The sequence below is a fragment of the Onychomys torridus genome, chromosome 3 (genome assembly GCF_903995425.1).
Source record: "Onychomys torridus chromosome 3, mOncTor1.1, whole genome shotgun sequence".
Classification (NCBI taxonomy): Eukaryota; Metazoa; Chordata; class Mammalia; order Rodentia; family Cricetidae; genus Onychomys; species Onychomys torridus.
The window spans coordinates 146527283-146549194 of NC_050445.1; the positions used below are offsets into that span (position 1 = coordinate 146527283).

The 21912-nt window shown below is 46.2% G+C and overlaps 1 protein-coding gene across 1 annotated transcript; it reads left to right on the forward strand.

Moving 5' to 3' along the window:
• Positions 1-1687: 1687 nt before the first annotated feature.
• On the forward strand, positions 1688-20056 carry Emp1 (epithelial membrane protein 1). Its single transcript, XM_036182603.1, has 5 exons — positions 1688-1817; positions 16055-16165; positions 18815-18911; positions 19006-19146; positions 19876-20056. The coding sequence occupies exons 2-5, from the start codon at positions 16088-16090 to the stop codon at positions 20040-20042; spliced, it is 483 nt and encodes a 160-aa protein (XP_036038496.1). The 5' UTR covers positions 1688-1817; positions 16055-16087; the 3' UTR covers positions 20043-20056.
• The last annotated feature ends 1856 nt before the right edge of the window (positions 20057-21912 follow it).

The following is a 21912-nucleotide window of genomic DNA, read 5'->3' on the forward strand; positions in this document are numbered from 1 at the left end:
GGAATCCAGTCCACTTTTCTAACCCAATTCTTAGCAGGGCCCCAGGAAGGCTGCTGCATAGTAAATATTGGTTGGATAAATGAATAAGTAACAAGAGACATGCCCTGGGTTGGAAGATGTCAGGATTTGAAGTGAACAGCAGGATCAGGGGTCCTGGGGTCTGGCAGCTACAGCAACTTCCACACCTTCTCTGAGAAGTCACTTCTCTTATTTAGGTAACTCTCCAGGGAAATAATCATTGGAGCTAATATTGAATGACGACTGTGCTCAACCTTATAGGTTTTATATCATTCATTCATTCACTCAGAGTCTCAGGTATCCCAGGCTGGCCTCAAACTTACCTTGAACTTGTGGTTCTCCTTCCACTACCAGCCAGCCACTGACATTTTTATTTTAACCCCTTTCTCTCTTTTGAGATAGTCTCACTCTGTAGCCAAGCTGGCATGGAACTCGTTATGTAGCCCAAGATAGCCTTGAACTCACAGCAATCTTCTTGACTCAGCACTCCCCCCCCCCTTTTTTTTTCCAAGGCAGGGTTTCTCCCTGCAGTTTTGGAGCCTGTCCTGGATATCATTCTGTAGACCAGGCAGTGCTGGAATTAAAGGCGTACATCACCATCGCCTGGCTTGCCTCAGCCTCTCAATGTCGCGAATACAGGCATGATCCATTGCATGACCCACCTTACTGGTACATGTATTTCTTGCCATATGTGTGTACTAGGTACCTACTGTTCCCATTACATGCACAGGGAATCAGGAAGGGAAAGGGTAAATACTTAGTCTAAAGTCATACTGCAGTAAGGAGAGCTGGGATTAAATGTAGGCATCCAGGACCTGAAAGTCTTTGGTGAGCCAGAGCTGTGGGATTAGGGGACTCTGCAGCCCACCACCTCCAACCCTAAGAGGGAAGTGGTACTGGGAGGAAGCTGTAATGATCATGTCCCTAGCTGCCTTCACAAAAGCCAACTGTGGAGCAAGGTCCAAGTGATTATAACATGAAGATCGGAGTGCAAAGTCCTTAATTCAAAGACTTCCTCCAGCAATGCTATAAGGGCCAGAGAGCATAAATAAGGACCCAGGATTGCAATCAGCACCCCAACATTCAGAGCTTGCTGGCTGCTCTTCTGCTTTGTGGGCCTCCTCTTCTCACTGCCTCCCACAGGTCAGGGCAGGAGGGTCAGGCAGGGAATCCAACGAGAAACCAATGTGATAATTCCTGGTGATGAGCAGTTGCCGATATGTGTGATGGGGGAGGAAGAACGGGAATCCTGTTTGATGATTAGCTGGGGTTTTAATTAACACAGGGCTGTCCCTACTCCCCCCCCCCCCCCCACCTCTCCTCCTGACCCTAACCTGTGTTTTGCCTTATGTCCGTGGCAACCAAGTCTCCATTCTGGGGAGCAGAAACGGGCTTCAGTAAACAGATCTGTTTGTGTGACTCCTATTACTCATTTGAAGCAATGTCACTCCCTTTCCACTGTGGTCTGTGTGTCTGACTCAGAGGGAGCTACAACAGGGTTCTTTGCATTGATGGCTCACTCCCAGCCTCATCTGACTGACTGCCAACTTAGCAGGGCGTAGCTCACCAACTTTTTTTTTTTTTTTTTTTTTAAATCCAGACTGATTCATAGAAACTCCTTTAAAACACTGGGAAAAGAAACCGCCCATCACACACCCCAGCACACCAGCCCAGGAAACTTATAACCTCGGGAGGCAGGTCCCTCCCCTCACTGTGGCCACATACCTCCCGAAGAGCGGACCGGACCAGCAGCTGGCTCCACCACTCAGGGCATCTGCCTCCGTCGCCCGATACTCCAGGTAGGACCGCTCCCTCTGGGGAAACTGCAGGCCCGGGGCTCCTTCCTTTGCACCATTGAAGCTCTTTGAAGCCGTTTGTTCGCTTATTTTCTCTGCTTGCCTTCCGTGGCTCTCAAAGAACAGAGTCCTTGAAACTTTTAGCTCAAAGTAGTGGGGGAATCTGGGACATCAGCGGGCCCTGGCTGTAATCACGTTCTCTTGCTGGTATCTGGATTTTTGTTCTGAGGATGTGGAAGGGACAAGGACTTTGGAACAAACCTGAGTAGAATATTGTTTATGGAGGAAACTCTACATTCTTTGAAAATGCACGAAAAGCAAGCTCGAAAGTTGTTCCCAAATCTTTTGTTTTGATTTAAATTCTTTGAGGTGAAATCTACAAGGTATCTTATGAGGACACTTCAACTTTTTTTTTTTTTTTTTTTTTTTTCTTTCTACGAAGGTTAAATGCAATAGGTAACCTTTGAAAAGAAAGTTTCCTTTGCTCTGTGGGCTGTTTGTTGGTCTTTTATGCTTTTGGATGATGGTGGATAAAGTCTGGGTTTCAGTCTGTTTTCGCTGTGGCATTTCCTGCCCCTTCTTTCTGTTTAAGTATTTCATTTCTTACTTTCTCCCGCCCCCGCCCCTCAACAGGATGGGAAGAGGGGATTGGTTTGTTTAAAGAAAAACCGTTAGGGAAACAGAGGCAAAGGGTGTTTCAAATAAAACTTTGGGAGGGGTTGATTCGGTGGAATGGGAAGACTGGTGTGGATTCCGGAATCCTTGGCCAGATGTGGCGGTGGGAGAAGGAGGCAGAGAGGAGAGGGTGGGGCTGGGGGACTTCTGGCATTCCTGTAAAGCTGTTGGATGGCTTTGTGCCTCTACTCCCGACAGCTGCGTTTCAGAGCCAGCTAAAAAGATCTATCAGAAACGACTAAAGAATTTTCTGAGTGGATGTGGAATTTTCCAGCGTGGCAGTGGTCGTATGGGTATATTTATCTTCTTTTGCCCGAAATACTGTGTAACTACAAACCCACGTGCTAAATGTAAAATGAACCCAGACACCCGGCTCTGTTTGCTTTTGTGTTTATTAGCTTAGCGTTTGGTTGAAGGTCTGTGGAGGTGTGGTTCATTTCAACACAGATGTGGTTCCCCCCCCCCCCCTGGTAAACAAGTCTAAAGAGAGTGACAGGATTCAGCTTGCCTATGAAGTGAGGCACACTTTTCTTCAGAAATGAAGGTCTCTGGCTGGAAGAGAAAATTTTAAAGAAATCAGTCTGTGCACTGAGTGGTCAAGTCTTTGTAAAGCTATCCCCTCCCCCCATTGTGGGGGTGATGAGTGAGGGTGAGGATCCCCTCTCAAGACTTGGGGAACAACTGCTTCAGCTTCCAGTGTTTATTACTTCCAGACTGCAGGGGTGTGGACGAGGGGAGCCGTTGTTAAGTCTACAGCCACAGTTTCCTGTGAAGATAGCACATGATTGTGTGTCTTTCTGATCGGGTTGAAACCAGGCAGGCAGCCTTGAACAAGTTAGCAAAGAGGGAACGCTGGAGGGGAAAACTGCCTCCAATTGCTCCCCTGGCCTGTGGAGCTGTCTTAAATTCCATTGTCCCTTGATAGATGAGAATATAATGCTTTGTCGTTGTCCTCCCCCCCCTGCCCCCTCGTCCCCCTTCTACCCTTGCCCCAGTGGAGTTGGAAGACAATTTTTTTTTTTTTTTTCAAAATCGCTGCCCAAACTCCTGCTGTTTCCCCTCCAAGTAGTGCGAGAGCTTTTCTGGGCTCTGAGTCTTTGACCATCCTGGAAAAGGATGCTATTTACTCCTCTACACACCATGGCTTTTCACCCTCAGGAATCTCCAGCTTCACCCTGAGTCTGCAGAGTAGGGTGGGGTGAAGGCAGAGCACTGTCCAGGGCTGCTGGACATCCGGTCTGGCACCTCTGTCAGGGAGCCCCCAGATTTTACATTGTTCCAGGCTACTAAACTGTCCTGGGAGTTGGCAGGAGGCCATCAAGATCCAGCTGGATCAGATCATGTCCTAAGACCGTTGTTATGGCCATTAGTAAGGGGCAGCCGTCTGCCAGACGACAGAAGTCTGTCCTGAGACCTTGAGAAAGGTTGGCTGGCTTTCTCACCAGTCTTTGCTCTCCTCTGGAGACAAGATTAGGCCAGTCTCCAGCCCTGAGGAAGGGCTCCATGGAGGCTGGTGGGAATGCAGGGCCTCTTAGCTGTTTCTAGGTGACTTTGGGACTGCATGGTGCGAAGCAGAACACATTTCTTTGGAGGTAAAACTGACTTTCTGTAGCCTCCACAGACCTGGAAGGGGTCTCTACTTGTGATGTGGCCAAGGGAAGACACAGGATGACTTAGATCCATTCCTTTCTGTTCTTCAATGCTTTCATGAATCTGAAATTTGGAAGTTGGGCTAGGTAGTTCATACCTGTAATCCAAGGACTCAGGGCAGAGGAGACTGTTAAGGGCTCAAAGCCAACCTGGGGCTAACCTGGGTACATAGTGAAACTTTGTCTTAAAAACAAAACAACAAAAATGTGAAGGTAATCTTGTTCCCTTTTCTGTATTCAGAAATCTGACTTTTATGTCATCATGGACAGATGGCTGTTCTGTGGCTCATAGCTCTTTGGGATACCAGGGAGGGGGCATCCAGAGTGTAGGTGCCTCAGAATGCACACCCACACTCATCCTTCTTTGCTGGACAGCAAATCATATCAGACAGTGCTTCTGAAATTCAGCAAAAACGGCTTCTCTGAAAATTCTTGTTTTCAGGCCTGAAATGACCCAGAAAAAAAAAGTTTTTGATTCTGGTTCTGCCGCTGCCCCACCCAATGCTCCACACTCCTGTTTCTCTGGATACTTCATCTTCATCTGGTGTTTAATTAGTCTGGTGGAGTGGCATTACCCACAATAGCTTGCTTTAATCTTTCCTTTGTTTTTTAAATGCAGGGTCTCACTATGTAGCCCTAGCTGTCCTGGAACTTGCTCTGTAGACCAGACTGGCTTTGAACTCGCAGAGATCTGCCTACCTCTGCTTCCTGAGTGCTGAGATTAAAGTCATATGCCACTCATGCTCAGTGCTTTTGTTTTGTGAGCCAGGATCTCTATGTGAATGTCAGGCTAGGTAGGGACTAGAACTTTCCCCATCCTTCCTCCTCAACTATCCCAAATGTTGGGGTTATAGTGTATACCACTACTGCGGGCAGAAAGAGCATTTTGAAATATTAAAATTATCCACCTAGTCAAATTATTCCTACAGTGTTGATTATTAGCTCTTTCATTTTCTAAGCACATGGCTATGGTCTTTTCTGTAATTTACTACATCTGTATACATAGCCACCTAACATATGCTCTCAGAGGCCTCTGGGACTCTTATATGGTCATGGGAGGACACACCTAATGTTGCTCTCTACTGGGTCATAGTTAAATCGTCCCAGATCCTGAAACAGCATCTGATAGCCTTTGGGGGATTGTCCCTGATTTGGTCTATAGTGCTTGTCATGTATACCTGCATACTTTTACAACCTGGCGTGGCGACAGTCCGCCAATCAAAAGAACCTCTGTCTACTGCCAGCCATCTGAATATCTACTCCTTGAAGGGTTATAATTCTTGATTACCATGGAACTAGAATTTTCTGGACCTAAGACTTGCTTTTGTAAAACTCTTCTCTGGTTACCCTGAATTTCTGGGTTATCCTTATTCTTCCAGAATCAAAGAATGCCATGGGTCCATTCAGGGTCTTTTGGGATTTCTAACACTCATTTTCTAAACGTTAAGTCCCCCAAAAAACTCTGGACACTTCAGTTCCTGACACCCTGAATTGTGAGATACTTCCCTCAATTTGACAGGGGTCCAGGGTGGGGTGGGGTGGGGGCCTCCAGAGGGTGGGGAGGGGGTGTTCCCTGACACTGAGGAGAAAGAGAAAAATACAAACTCGGACCCTGCTTCTTCTGAATCTTCCTTTTAAGCAAAATATCAGGGGTCAATGTTTTCTTCCGTGTTGTGAAAAAAGCCTTTCTCAGGAACTGAAGAGATTCCTTATTGCCAGTGCTCAGCCTTATGTAGCTGGGGCTGATTCGGACTTTCCTGAATCTCTCTCCTGGGGTCTTCTTTCAGACAAGCAGTTATAATATAGCACTGATGGCACATGTTGAAATTGTGTCCATAATTGTGAGGAGGATGTGAGGTGACTGAGTAGGAAGATGGGGCTGTGGTCTTGCCTTGAATCTTCTCTGTGATCAGAAACCAGTCACTAAGAAACGAAGAAGAAACAATTTGGTCACCAAGGCTCTGAAAAATCTAAGACCCTACCACTTCTATTTTAAGAAATCCCTTGAGTTCACATTAATGGCTAACTTAATCCATAAAAGTTAGTGTAATGGAACTAGGGGCTAGAGATTCTGCTCACTGTATGCTTGCCTGGCATGTGCGTGACTCTGCATTCATTTGTAAGTACTGGAGAGAGAGAGAGAGAGAGAGAGAGAGAGAGAGAGAGAGAGAGAGAGAATGAACATGGCTTGTGCTGCCCTATCCGATCCAAGAGTTGAAACAGCCCTGGACATCACTACCCAGCACTTGGAAAGAGGGAAGGGGTTTGTTTTATGAACAAAGAGTACTGTCTCAGGAGGGGCCCTGAGCAAAGTCAGGCTCAAAAACTGACCTGGTCCTGAGTAAGACAAGATGATGCTCTCTTCTCAAGGAAGGAGAACAGGTGCAGGCATGGCTATGTGTGGGTGTGGGTGGGAGCTAAGGGGATACACTGGGAGGAAAGGGGAGCTTTGAGAACCCAAGGGAAGTGAGGAAGTGAGCGGATGGCTGTGTTTGGAGATGACGCAAATAGAAAAGTCTAGAAAGAACAAGTGTACAGAGAAAGTAAATGGGCAAGGGAGATGTGGAAAGTGTTCTTACTGCTGACTCTACCCCTTGACAGCCATCCACGCTCACTGTCTTAGGATAGCTCCTGGATCAAAATTCGGTTTTTGTCCCCATGAAGATGTATTTATCCTCTTAGTTTTTGGCATGGTTGATACATGCTTGGGGCCATTGGGTTTCATGGTAGCATTCCAGTATTTCTCCATCCAGAGAGTCAGATGAGAATACAGTGTGGACCTTGATCTTAGACCTCTGCTGTCAGAAACCTAAAGGAAGGGGAGAAAATTTTGCTAAATGGCAACAGTGAGTTTTGCTCATGCGGGACCGTTCACAAAGCGCCACAGCTAAGCCCAGAGCTTCCCTTGGCTCACAGCTGCTTGCTGAGCTTCCACAGGGAGGAGACTCTGCCAGGACTGAGGGTGTAGCCCAGAGCCGAAGATGGAAACCAGTCTCAGGGCTGGCAGTGAGGGGTTTAACGGGGCCAGCTGTCTGTACAGGGTGGACCTTAGAAAGCAGCAGCGTGACAGGAAGAAGCAACGGCCTTTGAAAGACCCTTTGTATGCACCATTGGAACTATTGTGAGGGACTGTCCAACTCTGATAAACTCAAAAGTTGTGGGGGGAAGAGCCACTAGCAACTGTCAAGCCCCCAGACAAGAGCTGAATGTGGTGTCACATGCCTTTAATCCCAATACAGGGGAGGGTTGAGGCAGGAGGATTGCTGTGAGTTAAAGGCTAGCAGGGACTACATAGTGATTCTATGTCAAAAATACATACATACATACATACATACATACATACATACATACATACATAAATACATAAATAGGAGGGTCTAGGGAAATAGATCAATAGGTGAAGTGCTCCCTGTGGAAACAAGAGGACCTGAGTTTGATTCCCAGAGCCCACATGGATAGCTGGATGTGGTGGCTTGGATTTGTAATCTCAGTTTTGGTTAAAAAGAAACAGGAGGCTCCCTGGGGCTCACAGTCAGCCTAGCTGAGTCTCAAGCTCCAAGCCACTAATGAAACCTCATCTCATAAACACGCACTCACGCATGCACATAGGCAGGCATGCACACACCCTCTCAGACAAAAGATAGAAATCTGATTTGGAGTGGGGTTCCAAGATCGTGGCTTCATTCTAACTATGTTACCTAGGAGGTGGGGTCTTAGTCAAAGTGCATGACTGAAATTGAAAGACCCCGGTACCTCTCAACTCTAAGTAGCCAACTTCTCTGAAACTGAACCAAGCCAGCAGCCTATCCAGCATACTTGGGTGCTTCTGCTATCCACAGCCCTCCTGCTCTCTCAGGCTATGCTGGTTGAAGCATGTTACTGCCATCTGCTGTCGGACACACCCAGAAGCCTTGAGGGCCCAGCCACACCTTGATTTTTCTTACTAAACCCTAGTTATTATCTTGGCAACATCTGCCTGGAAGACAATCTGGCTGCAGGAATACTTCTCCTTTGTCAAGAGCAGAAGTAAGTCAACGGAAGCTTCCGTCCTCACCCAGGGGACATCCTCCTCAACACTGGCCAGCTGCAGTCAGAGGGCGTGGGCTGAACTCAGGCCTCACAGCCCAGGTCTGTTTCAGGCTTTGCAGATGTTGTTCAGATCCACCTACTCAATGGACATAATGGAGGACAAGCAGAAATAAGAGAGAGACAGGGGTGGGGTTGGGGTTGAGTGTCTCTGTGGATGCATCTGCAAAAACAATGTTCATGCTGTTTGCTTGCCTTTGCATAGTTCAGGCTCTCAGGCTGCAGAGAAGCCGAAAGACCACCTCACTGGCTTGAGTCTTTCACGCTACACTAACGAATAAATATGAACTACAACATAGTGTCTGCTTTGTGTTAGGCACAGACCCTTCAGCGCTCATGCTAACCCTGTGAGGTCCACTCGTGACCCTTAAGAAATTTGAACTTAGAGCCTATGTTCTGTATCACTTGGGACTCTGCCTCCCTAGATTCCACCAAGCGGACAGGTTTGGCAAAATCTTTTAACTCTGGCCATTAGCCAGATAGAACGTTTGTGGGAAATGGCCTCACCTATCTAATTGGAGTGTGCACGCTCTCTCTCTCTCCCTCTTTTCTGCCTTTCTTTCCTTTCTGCTATTTTCTTCCCTCTTTCTCTCCTTGTTTCCTCTCTTCTTTCCCTTCTGTTCTTTTTCCATGTCTTCCCCCCCATTTTCCCTTTCTCTTCCTTCCTTTCTCTCTTTCTGTGTCTTTCCCTCCCTCCCATCCTTCCTTCTAACAGGTTCTTTTGTTCTTCAAGCTTACACTTTGACTCTATGTGTGTGACAGTCCATACAGGCTATATCTGCCCCGAAGACACTGCACTATTTATCACAGTCCATCTTTGTAGATGGGAGTTCCCTTTGATCCAGGACCATGGAGAAACAACTATTTCCCCAAATCATCCAGACCCCTGCTTCTTTCACTGCTCAATTGCTGAGGGCCACAGACTCTACCAGGACTGGAAGCATCAGCCCTAATGGGAGATACACAAAGCCAAGGGAAACCTGCAGCATTTTCTTCCCACACTGAACATCCCATAAGCAGAAGCAGGAAGACTTGGTCCTTTAGGACCCCCTCACCCTGTTTCCCACGCAGAGAAACATGGCTCCCTTTCCATCCGTATGTAAAAACAATGCCGAGGATGGAAAAGTACACATGACATAAAACAGCAATAACAATGGCCAGGAAAGCTCATCCAAGGTCCCATCTCCTCAGCTCGCCTTTAATCCCAACTTTGCCCTCCTCCAGACACATCCTTCACACTGCTCCCCAAGGGCAGCACTTCCTTTTCTATTTGCTTTCATGTCCCATGGACACCTATTTTGCCAACTAAAATGATCCTCATTGGGAATACAAACACATCCGAACCCAAACCATGGCCAGCATGGTTTTGATGTGGAGGACAGACTTCCATGCTACCCTGCAGTGTTCTTAGGAAGCACGGGGAGCCTCGGTTCTATTTCAGATGTCACATTGTGGAAGATGCGCACAGTCAGGGTTGACTCCTGAAGGTCACATGACCCAACCCCTGTCCGAGCGGGGTTTCCCTTCTCTCTTCCCTCCAGGTCTTTAATCAGATGGCGCAAGAAAGCTTTCACCCCAATTTGCAGTTAGCCAGCAGGAGATGGGAATTTCATTTATTGTTGGAACAGCATTGGCCAATGTAGGGCAGAGGAGGGTCTAGCAACAGAATAATCTCAGGACTGGGCTGTGCGTGTGTGTGTGTGTGTGTGTGTGTGTGTGTGTGTGTGTGTGTGTGTGTTTCATGTAGCCCAGGCTCACCTTGAATCTACAATGTAGCTGCTTTGGGTGGCTGGCCCTCTTACCTCTGCTTCCCAAGTGCTGGGATTGCGTATGTGGGTGCTGGGGATTGAACCAAGGGCTTCCTGAGTGCCAGGCAAGCACTCTTGTTTGTTTGTTTTGTTTTGTTTTGTTTTGTTTTGTTTGTTGTTGTTGTTTTGAGACAGGGTCTCACTATGTAGCTCTGGCTGTCCTGGAATTTACTGTGTAGACCAGGTTGACTTTGAACTCACAGAGATTTATTTGCCTGCCTCTGGCTCCCAAGTGCTGGAATTAAAGGTGTATGCAGACTAGACAAGCTGGATTACTATGCTTAGATTAGGCAAGCACTCACTCTTACCAACTGAGTTAAAACTGAATTCCATGGGCCGTATGTACTGGACTTGGAAGAACTTTTCTAATAGGGTCTTGATCGGTAAGTAGTTCCCCAGGCAGGAGGAGATTGTGATTTACATAGTTCTTCAGGTTGAGTTTGTAGATGAATTTGTTGGTTTTGGAAGTAATTTTAAAGCTCTTAGCTGGGAAGTTCTATACTTAACAAAAAGTAGTTATAAAAGTTAAATGGAAATAAATAATATGAAGTTTGTGTATAATAAGTTGCCCAACCCATACTTGTAGTGATGTACCAAATAATTTATAAAAATGATAGAGGACTAAAGTATATGCTACATGAAAGGAAAGAAGGAAGCTCTGGAGAGAGGGCTCAGTAATTAAGAGCACTGGATGCTTTTCCAAGGGGCCTGGTTCAGTTCCCAGCACACACTTAGCTGGTGGCTTACAGTTGTTTCTAACTCCAGTTCCAGGGGATCTGGCACCCTTTTCTGGACTCTATGGGTACCACTCATGTTCATGGTACACAGACATACATTCAGGAAAACACCCATACACATAAAATAAAAATGAAAAACTTTCATAAAAAAAGAGAGAAGGGAGACATCTGTATCCCTTATAATGCCTTCAGTCACTTTGCTGTGATTTTTCCATAGTGAAGAGACATTGCACTCCTGTGTTTTTATGTGTTCATTAATGAGGTTTATCTGGTTCCTGTCATAGACTCTGCCCTTAGGAACTCAGACTCCTCAGGGTGGGGGAGCCAAACATGTCCATAAAGATCTCTGTCACCAGGCAGGCTGCCATTAGTGCCTTTATTAGGACTGAATAAGGGCTATAACATAACAGGAGGGAGAAAAGACCCTGCTTCAGACCTGTGGAAAGAAGGAGGAGGCAGAATTTGAGCTTGGGTGTGAAAAATTAATAGGTAATTACTCGGGGAAGGATATAAAAGCAGCTTTCATTTTTGGAAGCCAAATTCCCAGGATTCCATGGGCAGCTGTCTGCCTGGAGTCTCATTTCCTGGTGACTGATGGTTTTCTCAGCTGTGGAAGGATGGGGGTTTATAGGTTGAGGAGGACCATGGTCAGATAACCCAGTGCCACTACAGAGAATGCATGGGGAGGGGAGTTTAGAGAAAGTGTCCTGGGAGGGGCTGATGCCAGCGTCCAGGCTAGGATCACAATAATGGGGTGGGGGCACTAGGGATCCAGTGCCAGGTAATATGGGTAGACTCCCACCTGACTGCGATGCTTTGGGCAGGAAACCAGGGAGAGGCAGGGGCGGCAGCTGAACCATTACTGCTCTTCAGTTCCCAGTAGTGGACTATCTTAGAATCTTAGACACCCCAACCCCCAGAAGTGCCTAAACTGGTTTCAGCCAGCCAGATCCACAGACATGGTCCCAGGAAGCATCTTGCACCATCTTGCCATCCATAGAGACTGTCTGATTGGCAAGAGTCTCACTCTTCTCAAGTGGGTTGTGGAACTCTATCCGCTCGGGATGGTAGAAGCTGAATTACCACAAGTTTGAGTCTAGTTTGGACTACAGAGTGATTCCAAGTTCTACTTGGCTCCAAGTCTCTGATCCCTATTTTTCCTAATAGTTACTTCTTTCTGGTGTGGCCAGTCATGTCTTTTGGTTGTTTCTCAGTTTCCCTGGACCCTGACCACACCCATGCCAATCACACAGTGCAGATGGGGTGACTGCTGTGCTTACGGGTGGGGAAGGTGGAAGAGAAGTGTTCTTGGTGTCCACATAAGCCATCACACTTCTAAACCTTTCAAAACATTGTGAATTGACCAGGTGTGGTGGCCCACACTGGGGAGCATAAAAGTACCGTGAGGAGTCACTTTCCTGGTATGGGAGTCCCCAACAAGAGATGACACGCCTTGGGTCTGTCCATGCAGCAAGAGGGGGAGGAGGGCTGCCATCCAGAGCTGGGGTGCTGTGTTCTCTGCTTCAGGGTTTGGTCCACCCATCAAGGATGAGGAATGTGTTTTCCATTGGAGAACGCCAAGCACAGCGTTTTGGAGAAATAGCAGGGAGAATTTCCATTATTGCTTCAGTGAGACACAAGCTGTAGGAGTCCATGCTTTCAACAGTGTCTAAGTGCTTCTAGTAGGTGTGTGTGTGTGTGTGTGTGTGTGTGTGTGTGTGTGTGTGTGGTGCGTGTGTGTGTGTGGTGCTAAGGACCAATTCCAGGGCTCTGAACATGCCAGGCTAGTGTTACATCAATGGGGTACATTCTGAGTCTTATTTCTTGAATGGAATGAGTCAACGGACCAGTTACAAAAGACCATGGTGGGTGGGAGTCTCAGGAACATGGACTTTGCTGTTGTTTGCTAAGTTCTCAAATACCCACTCATCAGCCGCCACTGGTAGTTTCCATAAAGACCTTAAGGGCTTTGTCTTCCTAGATCAGTGGTTCTCAAGCTTCCTAATGCCACAACCCTTTAATACAGTTCCTCAGGTTGTTGTGACCCCCTCAACCATAAAATTATTTGTGCTGCTACTTCGTAACTACAATTTTGCTGCTGTTATGAATTGTAATATAAATATCGGAAATGCACAATCTGTTGTGACCCACAGATTGAGACTACTGTCCTTGACTGAGTGGGCAACAGACAAGCTCTGTAACCATGGGTGATCCAAGACAGAAATTTCATAAAATATTCCATTGTGTTTCTCAGTATTTGGAAGAGGGGTGTTAAAAATAATGAAGGTGCTTGATGTGGTGGCACATGCCTTTGATCCCAGTACTCTGGAGGCAGTTGCTGGGAGCTCTCTGTGAGTTCGAGACCAGCCTGGTCTACAAAGTGAGTTCCAGGAAAGGACAGGCTATACAAAGAAACCCTGTCTCAAAAAACAACAAACAAACAAAACAGAAGCCCCTGTGAGCAGCCAATGGATTTCACTGATAAAAGCTGACAAATCTGGGACAATGGAAAGATGAAGTTATGTGTATTATGGAGTAACTCTATCTAAACAGCCAGAAGCAAGGAGGATTGTGTGTGTGTGTCTGTTCATTAAGAACACCCATTGATCTGAGATATTTTGCTCCCTTACCATAGGGAAAAGACAGAGCACCCCCTGCCCCAATCTCAGATAAGAGTCATTTTTTAGTTTGATTCCCCTGCTCTTCGGTCTGACAATAGGCAGGGGACAAGAACTAGTGCCTGTACTGAGGTGGGAAGTGAGCCGGAGTGGCTGGGAGAGGACCTGCTTCTTCTAGGACATGATAAGGGGTCGCCGGATGTAAAGTGGGATGAAACAAGATGGACTCTGCTGGATAGGGTCCCAGGGCATCCAAGGATACGGAAAGGCCCCTGAATTCCATCCCTCCTCCCCACCCACCCCTGTCAGGCAACTCATTTAAAGAGGCCTCACTTGGTGGATTATATTCCGTTCTTGGCTCCTTAACCACTTCTCACTGTAAGGAGGCTATTTGTAAATATAAACAAAAGGAACGAGAAAATCATTAAAGGGTCAAGGAGGATTGAACATAAGCACCCATTATTTAAATCTTGTCATTTCCTGCCTTGAGCTGGCTTCATTCTGGAGGGGCAAGCCTGGGAGGGAGGGTATGTCAGAGGAATGGGCTGAGGAAAGCTAACTTTCTCTGGTAACTCTGGAGGATGTGTTCTTAGTGTTCTCCCCCACTCAAGCAGCAAGGACTGGACAAAAATGACAATTTCTGAGGACCGAAATGATTTTAGCCATATGCTGCCTGGTAAACTAGCCTGCAAACTTCTTACTCCTTGTGCTTGACATGGGGCTGCCTGTGACTGAGTAACTGGATTGGGTTGGCAACAGCTATTCTGCTTCCTAGAAGAAAAACAGCAACAATAACAGCAATCATGACAACCCCATTATCAGTACCCGCCACGCCAGATGCAGCACAAGGTGTTTCACTTATGTTGAATCCTCACACTTCTGGGTATAATTGGCATCCTCACCCTCCCACCCCATCTTCGAGGAAACTGAGGCAGAGATCAAAGCACTTGGAATGATTCTAACAACCTCTAACAAAACAAAACAAAACAAAACAAAACAAAACAACTTTCTCCGTCCCTGAAAGCCAAGTGGGGGGGGGGGGTTGGTTGTAGAGGTCTGCAAGAACTCCAGTAAGGCAACAGAGAACTTGAATGTGGGAGAGAGAATTCCCAGGCGTGAGAGTTCTATCCCCAGAGGCAGCAGGGAAATGTCATCAACTTTGTTATTCATAGTTAAATGAGAAACATTCTCTGCCTCTCATACCATTTCCCCCAGTTGAAGGGAAGAAGCCAGTGGGGAAGAGATTTTTGCAGAGTGGAAGCCAGTGTCCACAAAGAACCAAGAACCCAGGCGTGCAATTGATGACGTTTGATTCTGAGTGCCTAATGAGAAAGCGAGAGGAGATAAAAGACACCTGAAATGTCAGAATAATGATAGCATTGGTGTTCTAATAAATACCTAGTGTAGCATGAAAGCATACTCAAAGCATCAATTAAACCAGGCGGAGTGAGAGGGGGAAGCAAGCAATTGCAGGCTACCAGCCACCATCTCTGAGGCTGGGCCATCCTCACGTACTCCCTGCCTAGAGGGTGAATGTGCTCTGGTCCTTTCCTTTTGATGTCTCCCTGGGCTGGCTCTGTATCTAACTGTCATGGGTATGACACAGAGATATTGCAGCTCACATTGGTCAGAATAGCTCCTGTATTGGCATCCCTCACACTTCCTTTAGTTTCTAGTTTTTACGATTGGTGGTCTCTACTGAAATCATAGCTGAGAACTTTTGTTTATCCACACACATTGTTAATTTATATTAGTTCCTAGTCTTCTGAGTAGTGATTTATGCATCTGTTTGTCTTCTGGGCTGGGTCCTAAATGACTGAAGTTGAATAAACACAACACGCTAGTAAAAGGCACATCTGGTGTTATCTCAGGCTTTACACTTCTAAAGTCCCAGAGCGGTTCACGTTGAGCCATAGGAAATTTAACATTGCCCTAGGCGCGCCTAGACAGCATCTCCACCAAGAGGCACACAGGGCCAAAGGCTCAGGTGTTGCAAATATCAGTCTGGAATGCTAAATCAGTAAATGATTGGACCATTACACTGTAATTATGTTGTTATAATATTGGATGCCAAAGAGCATTGTAATAATAGAAGTAGTATCTCTTCCGTTTTACATCTCATCCGGGATCAAATTAGTAGCCACTTTGCTCTATGGCCATTGAGTCATAGGGGCTTGTTCTGCAGAAAACATCATTTCTATTCAAATTGCTGGGTGAGCATTTTGCTGGGAGCATGGATGCTTTCCTTATGCAAACTGGAATTGTGTATGATGCTTCTGCAGAGCTCTGGAGATGACAAAATCCTTTTCAAAATTTAAAGCCATACTTTTGGCCTCTAAATCGCAAACAAAACATTAGCAGCTGTGAGAAAAATATGATACTTCCCCTTTCTTGAAAAAGGGGGGATAGATAAATATATTAAAGAAATGAATCTATAAACATGTGGGAACAAAACAGAAGTACATGCCTCTACACAGATGATTAGGCACTTAGAGTTATCAGTCAGGATAAGTGAAAAGCTGTTATTAGGAGTTTTTGATGCAATTTTGAATTTTAAAAATGTCACCGTAATCTCATGTTAACAGAGAGCCCACGAAGTGCGAAGGTGGGATTTGTTTTACTCAGCATGATGGTAACCTTTTGGTCTCCCTTGTCTCCTGTTTTCAGAACTCTCTGCTCACGACTCACCAAAAAGCCAAGATGTTGGTGTTATTGGCTGGTATCTTTGTGGTCCACATCGCCGCTGCTATTATGCTGTTTGTCTCCACCATCTCCAATGTGAGTCACATCCTCTTGTACATTCATCCATGGGAGGGTCTCTGGAATATTTTTGCAAAATGTTAAGAAAAATGGGGGTAGGGTATTACATCAAAATGCAGAGACCCTCTAGCTTAGCTGTGGAGGAAATCAAACATGTACTCATACATCAAACAATGAAATAACTGAAGTATAAAAAGCAAGTGTCCAGGGAGTACAATTCTAGGGGTGCTGGGAGACGGGAAGTACAAGGAGAAACCTTCAGCTTCTAGCAGGATCCTCTCTACCAAAGGTGGAGATTGAGGTGCATTTGGAGGGTGAGTAGGTGGGTGGGGCTCCCCTTAGAGAACGAAGGGAAGTGGAAGAAAGTGCACTCCTGGCAGGATGGCTGGCGAAGGTGCCCTGTGGGACAGACATGCTCTCCCCGTTCAGAAGTTAAAGGTATCTATGTGAGCCAGCCTTTCCCCTCCTGCAGAAGTTTGTGATTACCAGGTAGGTGACTGTGAGAATGTGAACACTGCTTTGGTTGTTAGGTTGACTAATTCAAGTTTTGAGTGGAAATTGGTGTGTGAAATGGAACTTGGCAGGATTAACTAACTCAGTTCCTGCTGACCAAAAAAACAAACCAATCATATGGAGATCTCTGGTCTTTGCTCTCCGAACTCGGGGCTACTCTGACCCCTAGTGGTCATTTCCAGCTATTTGCTTGTATTGTCTTCATCTTAGGCAAAATGAGCCAGCTTCTTAGACTAAGGAGTAGTCACTAATTGATGATAAGATTGCTTTAAAGAAGCGGAGGCAACAGGTTCATGAGTTTGAGGCCAGCCTGGGCTACACATTTTTCTGGGTGTAGTAGCTCGAGTTTTTAATCCCAGCACTTGGGAGGCAGGATCTAAGTGAGTTCGAGGCCAGTCTGGTCTGTGTGGTGAGTTTCAGGACAGCCCAGAACTACATAGAGAAACCCTGTTTCAAACAAAAAAACCAAACCAACCAAACAAACAAATAAAAAAAGAAACTAAGACGCCAATCATTAGCTAGACAAATGATTATTCTAGAATGGGCTACAGTCCTTTCTGCAGTTAAAGGTGAATAGTTTTGTTTGTTTGTTTGTTTTTTGAGACAGGGATTCTTTGTGTAACTCTGGCTGTCCTGGAACTCACTATGTAGACCAGGCAGACCTCAAACTCCGAGATCCACCTACCTCTGCTTCCCAAGTGTTGGGATGAAAGGCGTGGATAACTTTTAAAGTCCAGAGAGAAGGGCTTTGCAAACATCAGTGGGTGTGAATACAGGCTGGGCTAGTTTAAATATTGTGAGAGAGGACACAACCCCAGCCCGTCTTGCCTCCTCCAGGTTTGCAATTTATCAGTGCTGAATGCTGACTCCTGTGCCTCGCAGGATAACAGTGGGTAAACTTCAAACTGTATTACGAGATGCCCACAGGGCTTCACATCCACACAGTGTCAGGCCCTGAAGTAGAGCTGAGAGAGTAGGCGACTGTGCATGCTCGGGCTTCCTGTTACAGCATGTGCATGTGTAGACAGAACTCTGCACTGATTTTTTATTTTTTATTTCAGAGAGGAGTTGTTTTTCTTGGTTTGGGCAAGAAAAGATGCAGGCACCATGGTGAACCTGGGGATATACGTTTTGGTCATTCTTGTGCTTTTAGCTGCCGCTGCTTTGAAGCCCTGGATGCACTATTTGGATATGAAATGACTTTGCATGTTGTGACAGTCCACGTCTGATCCTTCTGTATAGATTATCGTGGCTGGTGGGCCACCAGATTCATTCTTGTTTCCCGAGTAGCCCTCCTGCTTCTTAGTTGTCTCCAGCTGGACACTTTCCCTTGTCTTTTGTTCTTTAAAGATTTCTCTTCATTCTGAAAAATCTATGTGTGTGTGTGGGTGTGTGCATATGAGTGCAAGGGAAGATGGTACAGGCCCTGCGGCTGGAGTGCAGGTGGTTGGGAACTTCCTGGTGTGGTGCTGGGAACTGAACGCCGAGGGCAGTGGCTGCTCTTAACTACTGAGCAGTTTTAGTCTCTTCTCTTGTCTTAGTCTTTTGAGACAGAGTCTCATGGAGCCTACATTGGCTTCACACTTTCTAATTGAGCTGAAGCCTTAAGCCTCTCAGCCTCCTGTGTCATTGCCAAGGTATTGGACTTAGAGGCAGTGGCTACTAGGCCTCACTTGTTTTCCTTCTTAGCTAGGAACTTAAATGTGAGACTTTTAAAGCGTTGCACATATTCAATGCTTGTTTCTGCATCCAGAGGTTTTGTTCTTTAGAACTTCAGAATTTTAAACCGTATGGTGAACTTTCTTCAGCTGTATGTATGTGTGAGTGGATGAGTGTGAGTGAGTGTGTGTGAGTGATTGTGAGTGAGTGTGTGAGTATGTGTGTGGGTGAATGAGTGTGTGTGTGTGTGTGTGTGTGTGTGTGTGAATCATGAGTAATGAAATCCAAAGAGGAAAGGAGACTTTTTTTCGGGCCCACAGTTTTTTCTCTTGCAATCTTTATGACTTTGGATCTAATGTCTACAGAGACACAAGGCTTGACCATTTTTACAGCTGCATAGGCATTTTGGTTAAGATTCAGTCCTGACACATGATGATGTTTTCTTCTGAAAACAGAAGAGCAATTCTTCATGGACTCTGTCTCCTCTGGTTCCAGGTCTGGATGGTTTCCTCCGATGTATTATCCTCTGTAGGGCTTTGGAAGAACTGTACTCATGGTAACTGTGATGGCTCTCTGTCCTACGGCAATGAAGGTATGAGTGCAGACATCAATGCCTAGCCCTGTGGGTGTGCTCAGATGTCCAGACTCTCGTGTCTAATGTTTCTGCTCCTGCCCTGTGTTCACAGATGCTCTCAAGGCAGTGCAAGCCTTCATGATCCTCTCCATCATCTTCTCTATAATCTCCCTTGTGGTCTTCGTGTTCCAGCTTTTCACCATGGAGAAGGGAAACCGATTCTTCCTCTCAGGGTCCACCATGTTGGTGTGCTGTGAGTATCCAGGGAAGAGTCTATTTTACATGGAAGCATTTTTTTTCTTTTTATTTTCACTACTGGGGACTGAACCCAGGGCCTTGAAATGCTAAATAAATACCTGACTACTGAACTACACACATCCCTAGCCATGCAAGAAATGTTTCTCTAGATCTCACATCATTCATTGCTCCAGTCACTGCCTCAGATGAGCACATGACTGTGTGAAGCTGCCCCGGGCTGTTCTCTCCTCTAGTTGTCTGTTGATTTGCTATTGCAGCTCGGATTAACAACTCCCTTCTGTTTTTATCATTTTAAAAGCTAATGTCCCTAGGAGCCACCAAGTGGTGAGAAGGTGGGAGTCCTCAGAAAAATGCAGCTAGTGCCGTGATGCGCACAATTATTGCGAGGCGCCATCTCCTCCATCTTCCCAGAAACACCTAGTTTGGTAAAAGGCCATGCTGCTCTCATAACACCATCCCTGGACATACCAGAGTCCAGGTGGGAAAGGCAGGTGGCCAGTAGGATGCTCCATGGTTTAGCCTTCATTCCACATGAACCAGTGCAGATATGAGAGCCCAGATATCTCTAATTCACCAACACACCATCAAGTGTGACTCTGGGCAAAGCAACCTTTTAGGGACAAACAACTGGCGTTCTCTTTTCCATTGTTGTCCAGGGAAGTGGGATCTAAAACAAAAACAAACAATTTTGGTGCCAGCCGTGACAGTGCCTTTTTTCTTGCAGGGTTTTGCATCCTGGTTGGAGTGTCTGTCTATACTCACCATTATGCCCACAGCGACAGGAACTTTGCCTTTGGCGGCCACCAAGGCTATTGTTTCATCCTGACCTGGATCTGTTTCTGCTTCACTTTCATTATTGGCATTCTCTATATGGTCCTGAGGAAGAAATAGACCGAACAAGCTCACGGGGGCCTAGGGGGGGCGGGTGTGGGGAGGAGGAAGCAGCTTAATCTGGGAGGGAAGCAGAAGTCACTGTGTAGGAATAACCAAGGGAAGGGAGGGGGGAGGGGAGGGGAAGGAACAGTGGGGGAGGCCCAAACCCAAACCATTTCTTGGGGGTGGGATTCTCTACTACCAAGCAACTGCCCTTGGAAGAAAGGTGTTGGCTACTTGCTGATGCTTCCTTGAGGCCACCAGAGAGTCCTCCTCTAGCCACCAAATATGGCCCCATCTGTCCTCAGTTACATAACACACTTGGGGCCTCACCAGCTGCCATACCTCTGGTTCTGCTCTTGAGGATGACTGCTGGACCGAACACTGAGGTCTTCCAAACCTATATCACCAGGCTCTGATAGTGGTCCAAGTCCTGGCAAGAGCAGGTTCTGCCTCTTTGCTGAGAACACTAAGCCTGGAGGCCACGGGGTCCTGTGACCTAAAGCCAACTGCCAAATTCAGACCCTAAGTGCCTTTAGTGGGGGTGGGGGAGCTCTGGCCAGGGCCACTGCCCCTATTTGGTGGACTTTCTGACAGAAGAGTAGAAAGAGAGATGGTTTATAAGGCTAAGTTGGTGGGTTTGATTTAACCAAGAAAAAGAAGATTTTTATCCTGGAGGACCTGGGAGATAGGTGGAGATAGGCAGAGCCTCCTCACACCTCACTGAGATGTCCCTCATGGAAGCCTCCTGTTGTGGACTCTCTCTTAAAGCCAAGGCAGCTTTTCTGGAGTTTCTCTAGAGCCAAAGATGAAAATGCCCCACAAACCGTAGGGTCAAAGGGCACACCTATCACAGTGCTATAGTGAGGTTGTGGTTTTAGGATCCCCCCAATGCACACAATGTTTCTTGTAAATGTAATAGGCAAGGGATGCGTACGATTCTGTGAAGTTTCCTCTGAATTAGGGACGTTTGAGGAAGTTCTGTCTGATAATCACCAACACTGGGGACCTGAACGTAACATCTAAGTTCTGTAGTCACTGTGGCTTTGATCCCGGCTGAAGTAGTCCCTTCTCAACAGATTTCCTCATACTGTTTCCCAAATGAAGACGGTAGTTCTGGAAGCCAATTAAAACACACACCAACCTAAACCAAAAAGAACAAGCCCTGGAGGTGGGGGGCGGGGAAAGGTGCTGTCTGCTTATGGAGTATCAAGTATACTACATTTCAATTATGATAAGAACAGAGTGCCTGCTCTCAGGGGAAAAAAAAAAACAACATTTTTTAATCCCATGAGGTGAATAAAGTCCAGGTGACAGGCAGACGCATGGGTACACCTATGTAAGACTTCGAAGTAGTGTCACGGTCCTGGTTCAGTGGGCAGAGCTCTGTTTACAGCAGCTATTTCAAGCCATCTCAGATTTCTGCCTAAAGGGCTTTCTTTGTAGACATTGTTTGCTTTACTACCCTTAGATGACCGACCACCCCTAGGAAGAGTCAGACATCCTGCCTACCTTCCTTTTCCTAGGGGTATTCTTATCCATTTCTTATACACATTTCTTCATTGGGGGGAGTTGTTTTGCTATAATTGCTGGTATTTATGTAAAGGGACTATTACTAAGTATATTTCTCTATGTGTATTATGTTTAAGGGAATGTGGAAGGTGGGTTACTAAATTGCTGGGCCGAGGGTAGAGGTATTGGTCAGGGAAAACTGGGATAATAAACTCTTAAATTACAATTTGATCACTAAATTCTATTCAAGGCTGTCTTATGTTCAGAAGGATGTGAGTAGACAGCTATAGCCAGAAAAAGATGGTCACATTTGTTAAAAAGTTGAATTCTGATTGAAGTGAACCATGCATTCCCTCGTCTTTTACTTTTTTCTGTG

What these genes read in the sequence shown, in the direction of transcription:
- Emp1 (XM_036182603.1), top strand. Translation starts at nt 16,088, where the DNA reads ATGTTGGTGTTATTGGCTGGTATCTTTGTGGTCCACATCGCCGCTGCT. An exon ending in TTGTCTCCACCATCTCCAAT is followed by an intron (nt 16,166 to 18,814) that starts GTGAGTCACATC and finishes CTCTGGTTCCAG; the next exon opens with GTCTGGATGGTTTCCTCCGA. An exon ending in GTCCACCATGTTGGTGTGCT is followed by an intron (nt 19,147 to 19,875) that starts GTGAGTATCCAG and finishes TTTTTCTTGCAG; the next exon opens with GGTTTTGCATCCTGGTTGGA.